This window comes from Sphaerodactylus townsendi, linkage group LG02 (genome assembly GCF_021028975.2).
Source record: "Sphaerodactylus townsendi isolate TG3544 linkage group LG02, MPM_Stown_v2.3, whole genome shotgun sequence".
NCBI classification, from domain to species: Eukaryota; Metazoa; Chordata; class Lepidosauria; order Squamata; family Sphaerodactylidae; genus Sphaerodactylus; species Sphaerodactylus townsendi.
The window spans coordinates 91,317,849-91,333,849 of NC_059426.1; the positions used below are offsets into that span (position 1 = coordinate 91,317,849).

A 16,001-nucleotide genomic window follows, 5' to 3' on the forward strand; every position below is an offset into this window, starting at 1 on the left:
TGATTTCAAAATACAGGTCAAATCCTTCTCTTAAATTATGCACTAAAGTTGGTCCGTCTAGGAATAATGTCATCAAACAGGATGATTTTCCAACAGAGATATTATTCTATCTGTCTTCTTGGTCGAATGTTCTGGATTACTTACTGTGAAAGCATCATTGGCTTTATTCATATCACATGGCAGCATATGATATTTTCTCTACAAAGCAGAAATACCATTGGCAAGTCAAATACATAACATTGGCCTACTTTTTAACCTCTGTACAGTGCAATGGGCTTAGTGAAGTACAAGCTGTAAAAGCATCCCTAGTTTTCATCTAAGCTTAGAAGACTGACCTTTTATCACTGCATATGAACCACCATGCATGAGAGAGCAGATGCTAGTCAACAGCTATTTATTTATTGAATACCTTTAACTATCTTCATAATCACTGAAATTTAGACTTGAATTGCATTATGATAAAAGGAAAGACACTGCTGGCTTAACCATCCTGAAAAATCTGCATAGGAGAACATGCTCTAAACAAAACCGGATATAACATTCTATTGGAAAACTCTGAAATTCTGGACAATTTGGAAGGTTACAATGTCAGACTACACAGGGAGGCCATTGAAATCCATAAACACACCAAAAAAACTTCCACAAGAAGAGACTCTGAGAATTAACAAAACTTGGCTACCAGTAATTAAAAACACCAGAATCAAAGGCCAAGGGCATGCTAGGTTCATGGACAGTGGACTCCACCCAGACACAGGGTTTGCATTCACTAAGACTGTTGCTGCTGCAGGGAATGCAAATGTGAATCACTTCCTGGACTGAAAAACCCCACCTGCAATACAGTACTATCAACCACACCTTTGCATAGCAAGTTCCACCCAAACACATACTGATTGGTTCCCCTCCCTGGGACATGGTCAATATATACCCCACTAAAAACATTCCCTTCTCACTGGACACAGTGTGTAACAGACTTCCCTTTGTGATACACCTCTGAAGATGCCAGCCACAGATGCAGGCAAAATGTTAGGAACAAGATCTACCAGACCACAGCCACACAGCCCGGAAAACTCACAACAACCAGTTGAATCCGGCCATGAAAGTCTTCAACAATACAGTATTCCACTGGATTTGTAGAACTGGCTATGCAGATATCTGGAACCAATGATATCTGGAACCAGTGATATCAAATTAATTTAGGCATGGCTCTTTCCGGATTTAGAGAATATTTCGTTAAGATTTCTTATATGGAAAGAAAGAAAACTACTGCAAGAAGTCCTGTACTATTTCCAAAACACTAGAATTTATTTGACTTCATTTCTTGTCTCCCTTTCTCACAAAGACTCATGGTAGATTACGGTTATAAAAGACAATGCAAAAAAGTATACTATATAAATGGACAATCCATAATAAAACTGGATTATGCAAGTCAAGGAATAATGGAATAGACAAGAACAAATAATGTCACATAAACTGGATTTCATAATTAGAGCACAATGATCCAACATTGTATTTCACAGAAGAATGAAGTGCAAGACTTAGATATCTGTAACTATATTTATAGTCCAAATATCAATTTTACATTATTTATTTTATTAAATTTTTATACCGTTCCTCCCCTTTGGCATTGTTTTCAACTTGCTGCTTTTTCAGTGTCACTGAAAATTCACATCTTTTGGCTATAAGAAATCCTTTTTATATATGCCTTCCAGTGGCTCCTCTTACATACATCTTTTTAAACAGAGATATAGATATCTCTTCACATGAGAGCTACTTTATGAACTTGGATTTCTCTTGACATTGTTCCTTGTGTTCTCTTTCATTCTGTATAGCTTATGAGTATATAGTATGAAAGATAAGCATTTGGTTTACATAAATTCTACAGTAGCATTTTTAAAACAGAATTTATTTCCACATCATATTTGTTTTCAAACTTTAGAATGAGCTAAGTTGTGTATGTCTGCAGTGATATGATGAATACTTTATTCTCCTTGCACAGATCCTTGCACAGATTGCTAAATGAAACTGCCATTTTCTGCTGCTACTTTGTAGAGAACAGGTCTCTCAACCAGTGTTATCTACTCAATGTACATTACACACTAATTCAGGGGTCCCCAATCTTTTTTAGCCTACATGCACCTTTGGAATTTGGATATAATGACAGGCGCAACCACACAATGGCTGCCATGGCTCATCCTCAGGTACATTGTGAAGATCCTTAGGCTGTACAGGTAGCTGATTCCAGTGGTGGGATTCAGCAGGTTCGCACCACTTCAGCAGAACTGGTTGTTAAAATGGTGCTTATAAACAACCAGCTGTTAAATTATTTGAATCCCACCACCGGAACCAGTTGTTAAATTATTTGAATCCCACCACTGGCTGATTCCAAACAAATGGTTTTTTAAAAACCTGCACAGCCATTCAGAAGCCTTGTGGCTTAAAAGTCCCATCCAGCCCCACCCACTTTCTAAAAACATTTGGCTGGTGCCAGAAAAGGTGTTGGCAGGTGCCATGGTGCATGTTGAGCTCCCCTGCATTAAATAGTTTATTTTGTACCTAGTCCACCATAAATGGAATGCTTTAAATGAAACTGAGGCATATGCAGCAGGCAAGCCAAATCCTGGTCCATGCCAAGCCCTACTCCAGTGCCTTCAGACTTCTTCTCTCCACAAAACTCTCATAATGGAAGTCATCTACACTGGGGGGCAAACACTGAAAACAGTGAACACATTAGGATAAGGTATAGGGATGGGATCAAGATTTGTTTTCCCACACCCATAACTTTAGTTCTCATTTTTTAAAAAGCAGACCTCTCCTCCTAATGCTTGTTTGACAATACTGGGAAAGAAAGCCACACACTACTATTGTCACGTATCCTTGTGCCCATTTTGCAAGGGAGAATCAGAATTGGCTGTAAAATGACGATGCTGTCTCTTACGTATCTGTCTGCAATTCAGTTGGATGAACCCCTTGTGGGAAAAGTATGACCCCCTAAATTAGGTAAAGCAAAAGAACAGTTGTAACTGGCAATATGTTACCACTGAAGTCAATGGAAACTATGAGACTGATTAGTATTAATAGCTGAACAGTATCCAGTAAAACAAGTTTTTTAAAAGACAAAAGCACAATCTCTAGATCAAAAATGTTTTTTCCATTTCCAACTTTAGACTAGTTTGGTTGTGGGAATCCTGAAGCTCACCACCCTTGATGAGATGCTTGCAAATCTGTGTTTTAATACAACTCTTCCCCAATGACATAGAATATGGCATGATGGAATGTTGATTTTTAACAGGAAAAAGTGCAGACTGGCCATTTAAGTTTACTGGGAAAATCCCAGTGAACCACTCTGGAATTCCACCACTGCAATGGTGGAAGGAGCATAATGGTGTCTGGCTTCAGTCTGCCAGCTCAGGCATCGTGTGAGGAGCACTGTGCCAGTCTGGCCTTGTTGTGGCCAGCAAGGAGAAGGGTGCTGTGCTGCCAAGCTTCACTTTGCAAAGAGAAACATGGGAATGGCAACACCCAGCTTCACCTTGTGCCAGCCTGGGTCTAGTGTGGTGGAAATGATAGGCATGATGACATTCACCTTTGTCCTGTGACAAATGGTATCGCCCATGGCAGCATGTAAGGAGAAATACAGGCATGGCAATGCCCAGTTTCATTCTATGCCCAGCTTGGGCAGTGAGGAAGAACAAGTGGTAGGCAGTACCCAGCTTCATCCTGCAAGGACAAGCATGGGCGCTGAAGCACCAGACTTTGCCTGTGCATGGTGTGGCCAGTGAGAAAGAGTATATTATTACCCAGCTTTGCCTTGTACAGGCTCTATTGGGATGTAAGGAGAAGAATAGGCACCACAGCATTCAAATTTATCCTGCAAGCAGGAACACTGGTAAAGTAGGACCTGGTTTTATCCTGTACCAGCCTAGGACTTGTCCAACCAGTGAGGAGGAACACAGGCAAGGCAGAATCTAGCTTTACCAGATAAGGAAGAACACAGACCTGACAGCCCCTGGCCTTTCCCTGTCAGCCCAGGCAATAAGGATGAGTGCAGCAGCCCTTCCTTTCTCTTCAGCTGGCTCTGTTGTCCTCTATCAGGCAAAGGGTGCATGGTGGATGGAGGGGCTATAGGAGCAGGGAGGGGCAGCACAGCCCTGGCACACTTGACCTGCCAGTCTGTCCCCCCTCACCAAAGGGCATGCATTGGGATGCAGACTCCTTCCCTGCACTTTCAAACCACATAAATGGCATACCCTTAAGCAATGGTGGGATCCAAAAATTTTAATAACAGGTTCCGATGGTGGTGATGGGATTCAAACAGTGGCGCCGCCGCACACACGCACCTCCAGTCCCTATTGGGCAGGGAGGTTGCTTTAGTAACCCCTTCTCGGCACTCAGAAAAAAATTAGTAACCACTTCTAGAGAAGTGGTGAGAACTGGTTGGATCCCACCTCTGCCCTTAAGGCACACTTTTATCCAAGCCCAAATACTGTTTTGGAGATTTAATGAAAAGCAGGCAAGCAGGAAATAAAACTCCTCACCTGCACAGCTCTTTGGCTGTTGAAAAACAGACCCTCTTCCTACGTGCTTTGTTTAAATATAGGGATCTGGCACAATGCTATCATATCTAGTTTGGTCCCAAAGGGTATTTACTAGAACAAATTATCTGAATGCCCATTGAGAACAATGGGTGGTGTCCAGAGGTGTAGCAAGGGGGGAAAGCGCCTGGTGCACTGGTGTGTCCTTCGCCCCACTCCAGAATGCCCCTGCCCCGAACCCCGGAATGCCCTCGCTACGCCCCCACAGGGGCGCACGCCTGATGCGTCGCGCACCCCCGCCTTGGAGCTACGCCTCTGGTGGTATCTGAAGGCCCATTGGATATAATGGGATACAGGGATGCATATTCACTTCCATTGACTCAACAGAAATACATTACGGCATACAAAAGTTGTGAAGAAACTGAGGAATAGTTTTCAAGAATCCTGCTCCGGAGACTGAAATGATGGTTCTTTTGACATGTTCTGTGACGAGAATGACAGCCCCTAGAGCAGGGGTAGGGAACCTGCGGCTCTCCAGATGTTCAGGAACTACAATTCCCATCAGCTGGGAATTGTAGTTCCTGAACATCTGGAGAGCCGCAGGTTCCCTACCCCTGCCCTAGAGAGTAATGATGATCTTTGGGACCAGATAAACTGATCTGGGCCTGGAATGAAAGCTTCACAGTGGAATGATGGCCTGGGACTGGAATAACACCCCCCCCCCCCCCGAACAGAATGATGAGCCTGAAAATATAAGTGCTCTGCAACTGGAATCAGAATCTCCAGAGTGGAATCACAATCCCTGGGACCAGATGCACTGCTTTGGGACTGGACCAGGGACCCTCATTCCAGTCCGGGAACTTGTCATTTCAAACCAAAGGCAGGTTTATCAAAATATGTTCTGCATTTTCATGGCAACTTTTCTGTCCTTGAAAGCAGGGGTATCAAAAGTGGGTCCACCTCCTCTAAAGTTTTCCAGTGAAGCCTGTTCAAATCAATTGGCATTTCTGACTCTCAGTAGATCTAGTCATCCTTCAGGCGTATTCCCTCTTCCGCAGTGGATATTGTTGTCATTCCTTTTAGAACACCCAAAAGTCCTTTTAAATATTCAGTAGATTATAGTTGTGAATATATTCAATGCTGCATAGTCCACTGACTGCTAGTTAAACAGTCTGAATACTTGTTTCTATCCAATCCGAATGGAAACTTTGAACACCAGCATCGTGTAGTGGTTAAGAGCCATAGTCTCTGATCTGGAAAACCGGGTTTGATTCCCCACTCCTCGAAATGAATGGCAGACTCTAATCTGGTGAATTGGATTTGTTTCCCCACTCCTACACATGAAGCCTGCTGGGTGACCTTGGGTTAGTCACAATTCTCTCAAAACTTAGCCCCTATCCACCTACCTCACAAGGTGCCAGTTGTGAGGAAAGGCAGGAGTTTGTAAGCTGCTTTGGGATTCCTTACAGGAGAGAAAGGCAGGCTACAGATCCAAATTCTTCTTTTTCTGCTGCTGCTGATTTTTTGCAACAGCAATCTAATACATATTGCTCGATTTACGTTTAAAGCACAAGGGCACAAGGGCATCACCCCATATGTCCCTACTCGACCTCTGCGATCAGCAGAGGCCAACTTGCTGGTGATCCCTGGCCCCTCGATGATGCGGCTGGCCTCCACGCGGGCCAGGAGGACTTTACAACACTGCTGCCCCGGCCTGGTCGGAACCACCACTTCTTCTCCACAAGCTTTGTCCTGGTGGGCCCTGCCGGGCATATTCCCTGGGTGAGTTCATGGGAGACACCATGTAAGACGCTAGTGTTGTTCCACCGGGCCTTTGGAGTGTCCGGCCGCTGATGTGGTGCCCCCTACTGCTCTCTATTGCCCCTCGTTTTCGGGGCTGTTACATCAGGGTCCCCTCATATTGAGGGGCCTACCGTCCCCCCCTCTTCTGGGGGTAAGTTTTAAATTTGAGGTTGGACACCTGTTCTTTATGTATTAATCTGTTTTTGCTGGTTTTAAGTTATTTTATTGTTGACATAAGATGGAGCCTATGTATTTATATTGTATGTGTGATTTGCTCCTGCTGTCTCTGAATTTTTGTTGTTCACCGCCCAGAGCCCTTTGGGGATCGGGCGGTATAGAAGCTGAAACAATAAATAAAATAAATAAATAAAATAAAGATTAATTGATCAGGAATAAAATCCTGATTATAATTGATAAGGTGAGTAACTTTAAAACTGATCTGTAGTGACACTGGCATTAGGCGATACACAAAAGACAGGAAACTCGCGCGCCATTCTATTGCAACTGTAGAGGCTGAAAAGAGCAGCGTCCCTAGGTTTGCGCGTGCTGAACTCACAAACCGTGGTTGCCGTATGCAGCACTCGCCGCCCCTGGCCTGGCTCCCTCCCATGGTTACTGTAATGTAATCTTACTTGAGAACTGGCTGACCCTAAAACCCATCGGTTAAGAGACCACAGACAGCCCTTCTCCAACTTGCTGCCGAGTCTGGAATCTTTTACTGAATTCTAAGAACACCACAAACCTTTTTTTCTTCTTCTTGCCGTTCCCCTCCTATAAGATCTGATACATGTTTACCCCCAAGTAAGCCTTACGGGCTTCAATGGGGTTTTCCTTTCGAGTGACTCAGCGCGCACGTTTATTGGGGTGTCAGCCCCTAGGTTTCCCATTGAGCCCCCACGCCTAGGCTGAGGCTCCGCAGCACGTCTTTACAGTTCCATATTTTTGCAGTCGAAGTTACTATTTCAGGACGTGGGTGGTGAGACGGAAAGGGGAAGAGCATAGTAGCGTAACCGTAGCCACTGCTCTCACTACTCTGTGTGTCAGAGAAAATCCTTCTCCGGGGGAGGGAGGGAGGGAGGAAGCGGAGAGCGAGCGAGCGAGCGAGCGAGAGCAGCCCTGAGTGCTTGGAATAATTCTGCTTCCGTCGGGAATAGAGGCCAGCCACCGCTAGCCCACTCCGTCTGGGTTTCTTCTCGTGGAAGCTCGCGCGCTTTGCGGGGCCTCCGGCATGGCAACCTCTCCTCAGAAATCACCTTCCGCCCCCAAGTCTCCAACCCCCAAGTCACCCCCTTCCCGAAAGAAAGATGATTCCTTCTTGGGCAAACTGGGGGGCACCCTGGCGAGGAGGAAAAAAGCGAAAGAAGGTAAAAAAAGGGTGGGGGGAGGCCGTAGGTTTGCCATCCTGGTTTTTGCGCGGCGCCTTTAAAAAGAAGGGGGGCATGGGGGAGGTGGGTGTCGGGGCTGCCCTCGAACTGGGTGCAAGAGGCGAGGGGGCGACTACCGGAGAGCGTGCCTGCCAGCCTGGCCCTTGGAGTTTGGGTGTGTCCCGGCTGGCAGGCAGCCTCTGCCCTAGAGGAACGCGTCACTGTTGCAAAATGTTGTAGCCCGGAGCCGATTCCGCCTGGGCTGGGCGCTTTCAGCTGATTTGCTGGCCGTTCTGAACCAGGAAGCGGCCTCCCCACTCGCTTGCAAGGCCTTTTTAGGCTTCGTCTGTTTTGCAGACGCTCCTGGGCTGGGGCTGTCTGGCGAGACTCCAGATTTCCTTCTGGTTCTGGGGCCTTCTTGGAAGGGGCCTCTGGTGCGCTGCGTTCTGGGAAGCAGTTTGTTCCTAGAATGGAAATCTAATGTTTAAGCATTTCGACGTGTTTTCTGAAACGAGGGAGGAGAAGAGGGATGGCGAGTGCTGATGGCCGGAGTGCAGCATTCTCTTGGGTATCGTCCATGGTTATGTAGAGCAATTGCTGGAATAAGATGCATGCGGGAAGTAACTTTCTGTGGTGGAACCAGTTTGTTTCTCGGAAGACGTTTGTCACACCATTTTTAAAAAGCTCCTGTGCCTTGAGTAAACTTGCTGGTTGGGATGCTAGGGAAACGGCCTTTTTTTAAAGAGTGGAAACTGTTTCAATAAGTCTTAACAAAAATGCTGAGGCTTTCTGTGAAATTACTTGAACACTCAAAACACTTGCTCATGTAATACCTGCCTTATTGCGATTGGAAAACTGCAAAGCATCTTATCATCCATGCACCAAACAGTAGGATCCTTGGGGAGCTGTGTGGTTTCCGGGCTGTATGGCCGTGTTCTATCAGCATTCTCTCCTGACGTTTCGCCTGCATCTGTGGCTGGCATCTTCAGAGGATCTGATAGGATCTTTGCTGTCTACACCCTTAAGAATATATACATTTCTTGCGGGACTCAGCTTATTTGATGATGTCTGAGAAACGTATCTTTTTGGTCTATGTCTATTATAGTTATATGCAGATGTAGATGAACTAAACAGATGCATATTCAGAGTGAAAAAAATCTATTGACAAATGTTTTATGAAAATATTGTTGCCTCTTTGGGAAGATAATTCCAAAGGGCTAAAGTTATTGACAAGAATTGCTCTTGAGCTGTGACAGGTCTAGTAAACCTGAGGGAGAAAGATACAGGAGGGAGGTCAGCAAAAATCTCAGGTTCATACATGGTGAAATGGTCTTTTAGGTATGTATGTCCGAGATTATTTAAGGCTTTTAAATTAGAATTGGTTATGGAAGCATATAGATGAACAGCAGAGGCCTCCTAAAATCAGAGTAACATGATCATATGATTGGTCTTTGGGTGGTAAAGAAACAGCTCTGTTCTGTACCAGCTGCAGCTTCTGGATAGCCTTCACATTACAGTAGTCCGATCGTGAAGTTCTTTTATGTTACCACCTATGTTAAGTGGTCTGTTCATGGAAGTCAGAATGAACTATCACAAAATCGATTATGTATAGTCAGATTTATTTGAACAACCATATTTGTTCCAATTCCACAGATATATTAACATGTGAAGGATTTGCACCTCCATTCTTCAGACATGCCCAATAAAGAAAGTCAAAACAGATTTATGTGGCCAGATGGATGTTTAAGACTACAAAATAACCTGAAAAGAAAGAAGCAGAATATTAGGGTTACAAAAGTCTGACAATGGCAGGCTGCAATAGACTGTCAGACTTTTTAGGCATGTACACATTCACACCCACAGACACGTGTGTCTGACTAGGATGGTCCAGGCTAGCTCTTGGAAGCTAAGCAGGGTTAGCCCTGATTAGTATTTGGATGGAAAGTCCAGGGTCACTATGCAGAACAGGCAGTGGCAAACTTCTCTTGCCTTGAAACTCCTACAAAGTTGCTGTGACTTGACTGTGACTTGACTGCACTTGCCACCATCAGAGAGAGAGGCAGTGTTTTATATTATCTTCGTTGTTTTTTCAAATTACATCTAGTTGATAAAAAAAATCCAGCTGTAGAATTTCATAATTTATGAGCCACTTTGTTGTCTTTCAGTAACACATCTCATTAGTCTTGTTCTAATATTCTGTTCAACTTACCACTGCTTTCAAAAATTCAGTCTCCAGCAAGAAGGAAAAATTGTCTTGAGCCAAGTGGATAGTTCTTGTAAACTGCAAGAAAAATGTAATTTGTAGTACGGATTTTTCTCAGACAGCATAACACATCTGTTTTTGATCATAAAATATTAAAGTTAAAAATAATTCTGAATGTTGCAATTAGTGTAACTTTTGAATGTCTTGGATTCACTGTTCATGCTTTCATTTGCAGTAGTGAAACAAGTATATGAATGCAAAAAAAAATTGAGAGCATATGAAGGGTTCTGTACTAGCTGCCACCAAGAACCAACCACAGCTTACAACACTGTTTCCCTGGGAATAAGCCCCACTGAATAAAATGGGAATTACTTCTGACTAGACCCCCTTGGGATTACTCCCTCAGTATGGTAATTTTTTTCCTGAGCATTTCTACTTGCTTTTGGATTAGCGCTTAATTTGATTGGAAATACAGTTTCATGTGGACTATACTGCATGCTAAAGTGGTTAGGAGGTTAAGAGCTCGTGTATCTAATCTGGAGGAACCGGGTTTGATTCCCTGCTCTGCCGCCTGAGCTGTGGAGGCTTATCTAAGGAATTCAGATTAGCCTGTGCACTCCCACACACGCCAGCTGGGTGACCTTGGGCTAGTCACAGCTTCTCGGAGCTCTCTCAGCTCCACCTACCTCACAGGGTGTTTGTTGTGAGGGAGGAAAGGCAAGGAGATTGTCAGCCCCTTTGAGTCTCCTACAGGAGAGAAAGGGGGGATATAAATCCAAACTCTTCTTATTCTTAATGCTGTGGCTAACAGTATACTATTTCAGGTTCCATAGCTGGTATTGAGGGTAGCTCTCTGCAAAGCACATTTGTGTGTCTTAGCTGAATGTTTTCAAAGACTGGTATGTTCTACTAGACCTAAGAATGACATGTGTTATCAATGTGCATTTGTTCAAAACATCAGCAAATAATTAAACCAGTTCCAAGGCCCACTGATCATCTTTGAAATATTTTTATATGAACCGTCTTTTAAGGCAGTAGTGCAAGTGTGAATAGAGTGAGAAGTATGAAAAGGTTTTGTGTCTCATTTGTCACTTGAAATTATCACAGATTCAGTCTCTGTAATACATGGATATATAACCTGTGATATTAATAGTGGTGACTTCAGGTAGGTAGTGTTTTAAAAGCACAATGATCAGAACCATTTTCTGTGTAGTATTTTTAAGCAGTGGGAAATGAGAACAAACCCTGCTTCTTCCTCTTACTGAAGTATCTCATTATCTTATATTATGGGTTTCCAGGGTGAGTAAAGCTCCAGTGATTGTTCTCTTTCAGTGTTCCTGGGATTCAGTGATGGACATCAAAAATCCACACCTTGTAATAACTCGTCTTAAAGAATCTTAACAATTGGACCCTGACATTCTAATAAATCTCTGAAACACTCCCCAAGGGAGAGCAAAGTTTAAAATTGCTTAAATTGGTGTAGGAGCAGATAGAAAACAGACAGTTTGGACCTGTACATTTGATGGACTGCAATTACAGTACCATGTATGTCTCAGTCAGTCTTCCAGTTGATATGACTTCAATTTAAGTAATTTGCCCACTTTTCTTCTTGGCTTATTTAGCTTTGATGGTGCAAAAAGAACAAATCTTGCTCTAGCTTTTGTGACTCAGGTTTTTCTTATTTTTTTAAAGTCTTGCCATTATCTTGTCACTGTTGTTGGAAAAAGCTTGAACAAGCAGTGAAGTGAACCTAATGTTTCTGGATAATATGATCTTTGACTTGAATTGTCTGTAGCTCATAAAATAATGTATAATCAGAAAGCCAAATAAATAGGGTCTCAGGCCCAAGACCACTCCCAACGAGCTTCCTTGGCAGTGTGGGGACTCTTAGATTCTAGTCCTACACTCATAGCATTGCACTCCCATAATAATATGCAAACAGTTGGTCAAGCCAATCCATTATAAGCAACGTGTAATTTGAACTATTTATTATATTTTTGTTGTGGATGTAGATGAAGGTATTGGAAGTTGAATGTGTTCCATAGTCATAGAATCCTTGAGTTGGAAGAGACTCCAAGGGCCATCAAGTCCAACCTCCTGCAATGCAGGAACACATAATCAAGGCACTCCTGACAGGTGGCCATCCAGCCTCTCTTTAAAACCTCCAAAGAAGGAGACTCCACCATACTCCAAGGTAGTGCATTCCACTGTCTAACAGCCCTTACTGTCAGGAAGTATTTCCTGATGTTTAGGTGGAATCTCCTTTCCTTCACTTTGAACCCATTACTCCTGGTCCTATTGGGGAAAAGACTGTGGCAAAGAAGGTGTTGAGTAGTTTTGCCTTTTCTCCATCCCCTGTTAGCATATTGCCATTTTCTCCATGCAATGACTCTGTCCTATCTTTTTTTTTCTTCCTTTTGCTATGGACTTGACCAAAAAAGTCTTTTTTGTTGTTTCTAACCTCTCTGGCAAGCCTCAACTCATTGTGAGCTTTATCTTTTCTGACTTTCTCCCTACACATCCTGGTTATTTGTTTCAATTCCTCTTTGGTGATTTCCCCCTTTTTCTATTTTTGTAGTACATATTTGTCAGAAATAAGACTGAAAATGTTGTGTTCATTGTTTTCCATCACTTGGAGATTGGCATGGTGCATTCTACTGCCACATGCATGCTTACTTGGAACTGAATTATATTAATAGGATTGTCCTCAAAGTAAATGTAATCAGAATTGGAACACATTACACTGTTGATAATGTTGGATTTTTTTAAAAAAACGCAACTGCTGGCTTATCAGGCAGTAGTTCAGAACACCTCGTTGGGGAAGATCTATTGGATGTCTGAACTACAAGGAAAAGATACTCTTGGTGCTATGTGTAGATTTATATACAGTGTTCCTCCACCAGTTCTCTATAGTTACTTCTCTATATATCATCTTATTATTTTCATTTAATGTTAGAATTTTATGGATAGTATTTGGCATCTGTGCAACTACACAAATCAAAGGAAGACAGCCCTATGTCTTTGCAGAGAAGTTGACTATTCCTAAGGGAAGTTTTATGTAGTGTAGATCGGCATCTGACACTTCAGCATGGTACTTTGCTAACTTAATCCAGTCCCCCTTCTTAAATGGTGGTTATCTGAAATATGCAGTTTAACTACACATTTTGGGATAGATACTAGGTTGAATGTACACAAAGAGCTCATCTTTCTGAATGGTGAAAACTTTCCATGTTATGGTTGCTGGCTTGCAGGACTGAAATTATGACTTAAGAGATCAGTATTAGAAGATCAGGAGCTATCCTTGGAAGCATTTCAAATCAAACCTTTTTTTGGCACAATAAACAATACAGATTGGTAGTAATCACAGACTAACACAATCATGGTTGCAATTTAATGACATGGCACAGGTACTTAGCCACCATTTCAGAGACAGTGGAAAAATCATTGCTTGAAAGATAATTTTTTTTGTTGATCTGATAGACCTTCTTTATTAGTGAGTAGAGGGGTCAGCAGTGTGGACCTGATTGTTATAAAATGGGCAGTACAGAAGCATATGAATTACAGATTGAGTCTGCTTCATGCTGCAATCGCAAATTCTGTCCTGGTAGGGAATTTTTAGACGTCTTCCTGTTATTACAGCTGAAAGAAGCACATTTCACCTTGCCTAAGAGAGAGCTTTTTGCTGGTTGGGTAAGGTTAATTGACTCAGGTATTTGGCCTCCCTAGCTGTGTTAAAGGGAATTCCTTAAAAAAGGGGGGAGAGCAGGACTTATTTGCTGCACTGCCAAGAAACTGGAATTCCTGATCAAATAATCTTTGCTTTAAGAAACAAAAAATTTAATGGGCAGACAGCATAGCTCTAATGTAAATCCCAATGTTAATATTTTTTGTTCTGCTAAGTTCCACCAGTCAGAGTTTTGAAGATCTTCAAGAGGTTTGTATGTTAGGCTTGAGTCCTCAAAGTTAAAACAGAGATGTAGTCAGAACCTAAATGTAGCAAGCCAGCCTCTGATCTCTAAAAGGTGTTGACCAGTTTCAAGACAAAGGACAGTGTAGGGCACACAATGTGGCAAACCGAGTAACTTATATAGGAAGCAGGATTGTACAGGGTTAGGGATTCAACTGAGCAGTTCCAAGCACCAATCCATGTAGGAGCACCATAGAGCAAAGTGTAACATGATATAGGGGATAGCAATAATTCCCTGTTTCAAATATACACCAACATGACCCAAACCAAGCAAATACTGTTCAGGCTTACTTGTATGTGTATACAGTGTTTTCCACACAGGCCACTGCTTCTAACAAAATGGTCATGTCTTAATATAAAGGCATAGAATTCAAAGTTCTAATGGACACTGGTACATCAGTCAACATGATATCTCAGAATGCCTATGAAGAAATCCCTCAGAAGCCTTTTCTGCAAACCACAACTGTAAAATGGAACTTCACAAGCATTATCAGCCTCTGCATGTTCCAAGCTCACATTGTCTTTAATGATACACCTATTATATGCCCAGTGTATGTATTATCCAGTGGTACTAATACACTGACTAGAAATGACATGGCAAATTCCTTAGGACTAAAAAAAATGATCAGAACTATACACCATGATGGGTGTCTCAAAGCCTCCAAATTAATGAAACTCTGTTTCAAGGAACTGGCAAATTTCATGTCAAACAAATAAAAATCCCCCACTTATGATACTGTTTGGCCAGTTGCTCTTCCTAATAGATGCATTCACTTCCATATCATAAAACTAGCAAGAATAGCATAAAACTGAAGAATAACCATCAAATTTGGAACAATTTGACATCATTGAGTCTGTAAAAAGTCCGCCCCTTGGATGTCTCCAATAGTATTGGTGCAAAAACCTAAACAACCAGGGAAAAGATGAATTTGTGTGGATATGCATGAACCTAACCAGTCTATTGGATGAGAGAGAGACATTACTCCCATTGTTTTGACAGGACTTCCAGGGATTCTGAATGCAAGTGAAATTTAGGTGTTTGATACCACATCTGAAGTGCATGACGTACATCTTGCTTTTGTTTTACATGAAAATAATCTGACACTAAGCCAAAGCAAATGTGAGTTTAAAGCATTACTGCACCTGAAAGTTAGATTGGCTGGTGGTGGGAAGGACAGAAGGAGGTAGGAAAGGGAAGTGATTGTGACCGTTTTCAGAAAAAGCAAGAGGAAATACTGGGGGAGCGGGAAATGAGATGCCACTTGAAAATCCTTGCAGGTCCCCCCTTCCTACTGTAAAAGGAAGTCTGCTGCTTCAAAAAACATAACTTTCCTTAACTACTGTTTTTTTGCCCAGTGTTATACACCAGGTGCCAAGACTCCCTTGAGGAAGATGGTATATCTGTATACTGTGCTTGTGATGATTTGCTGTTTATTTCCCCTCATCCTTGATTTCTTAATTGTAGAAAGATATTCTGTGAAGGGTTTCAGTATGTATTGAACCCCATAGCCTCTGTGCATGTGGAGCGTTTGATGAATGTTGGAGCTGTCAAAAGATCTACTACACTGTAATTCTCACAACAGATAGTAAACACAATCAGCATATAGCTGGAGAAAAATGACTATGCAAATCCAACTTTTCCCCTGATTGTTCTAAAGTGCTCCCCTGAGAAATATGCCTTGATCCTCTCTGCCTTTCTTGCCAATACTGGGACTGAGTGATAGTTACACAGCACAGGTATAGGTTCACTTTGAAGGGTAAGTTTATTGAATTTGACACATACAAAATGGACTCCTTTCAAGATCAAGATGTTTGAGAGATGCATCAGTGCATTTATAGACAGTGAAATTGTAACTTTTTTTTTTTGCTCAGCCTTTGATTCCCAGTTTTTTGGCACAGGCTGATCTGTTATTGAATGCCATTCTTAATCCCCCTTGAAGTCTCAATATTACTTCTTTGTGAGAGATGCTCTGAGCATTCTGTTCATATTTTGTATTTTTTAAAATCTGCATAACAGGCTTGAGGATTAATCTGCAAACATTCTTTGGAATTGAGTTTATATTAGTCATGGATTAAAGGGGTCAACTGCCTGATGTAAAAAATATGCTGTTTCATGTTTAATATAGAAATGA

General features: G+C 42.3%; 1 protein-coding gene across 1 annotated transcript in view; it reads left to right on the plus strand.

Moving 5' to 3' along the window:
- The first annotated feature begins 7,429 nt into the window (after nt 1-7,429).
- Nucleotides 7,430-16,001, plus strand: part of PARVA (parvin alpha) — an 83,884-nt gene continuing 75,312 nt past the window's right edge. The window contains exon 1 of the mRNA XM_048484027.1: nt 7,430-7,699. Coding sequence (XP_048339984.1) covers nt 7,564-7,699 — 136 coding nt within the window. The 5' untranslated portion in view covers nt 7,430-7,563. The remainder of the gene's footprint in view (nt 7,700-16,001) is intronic.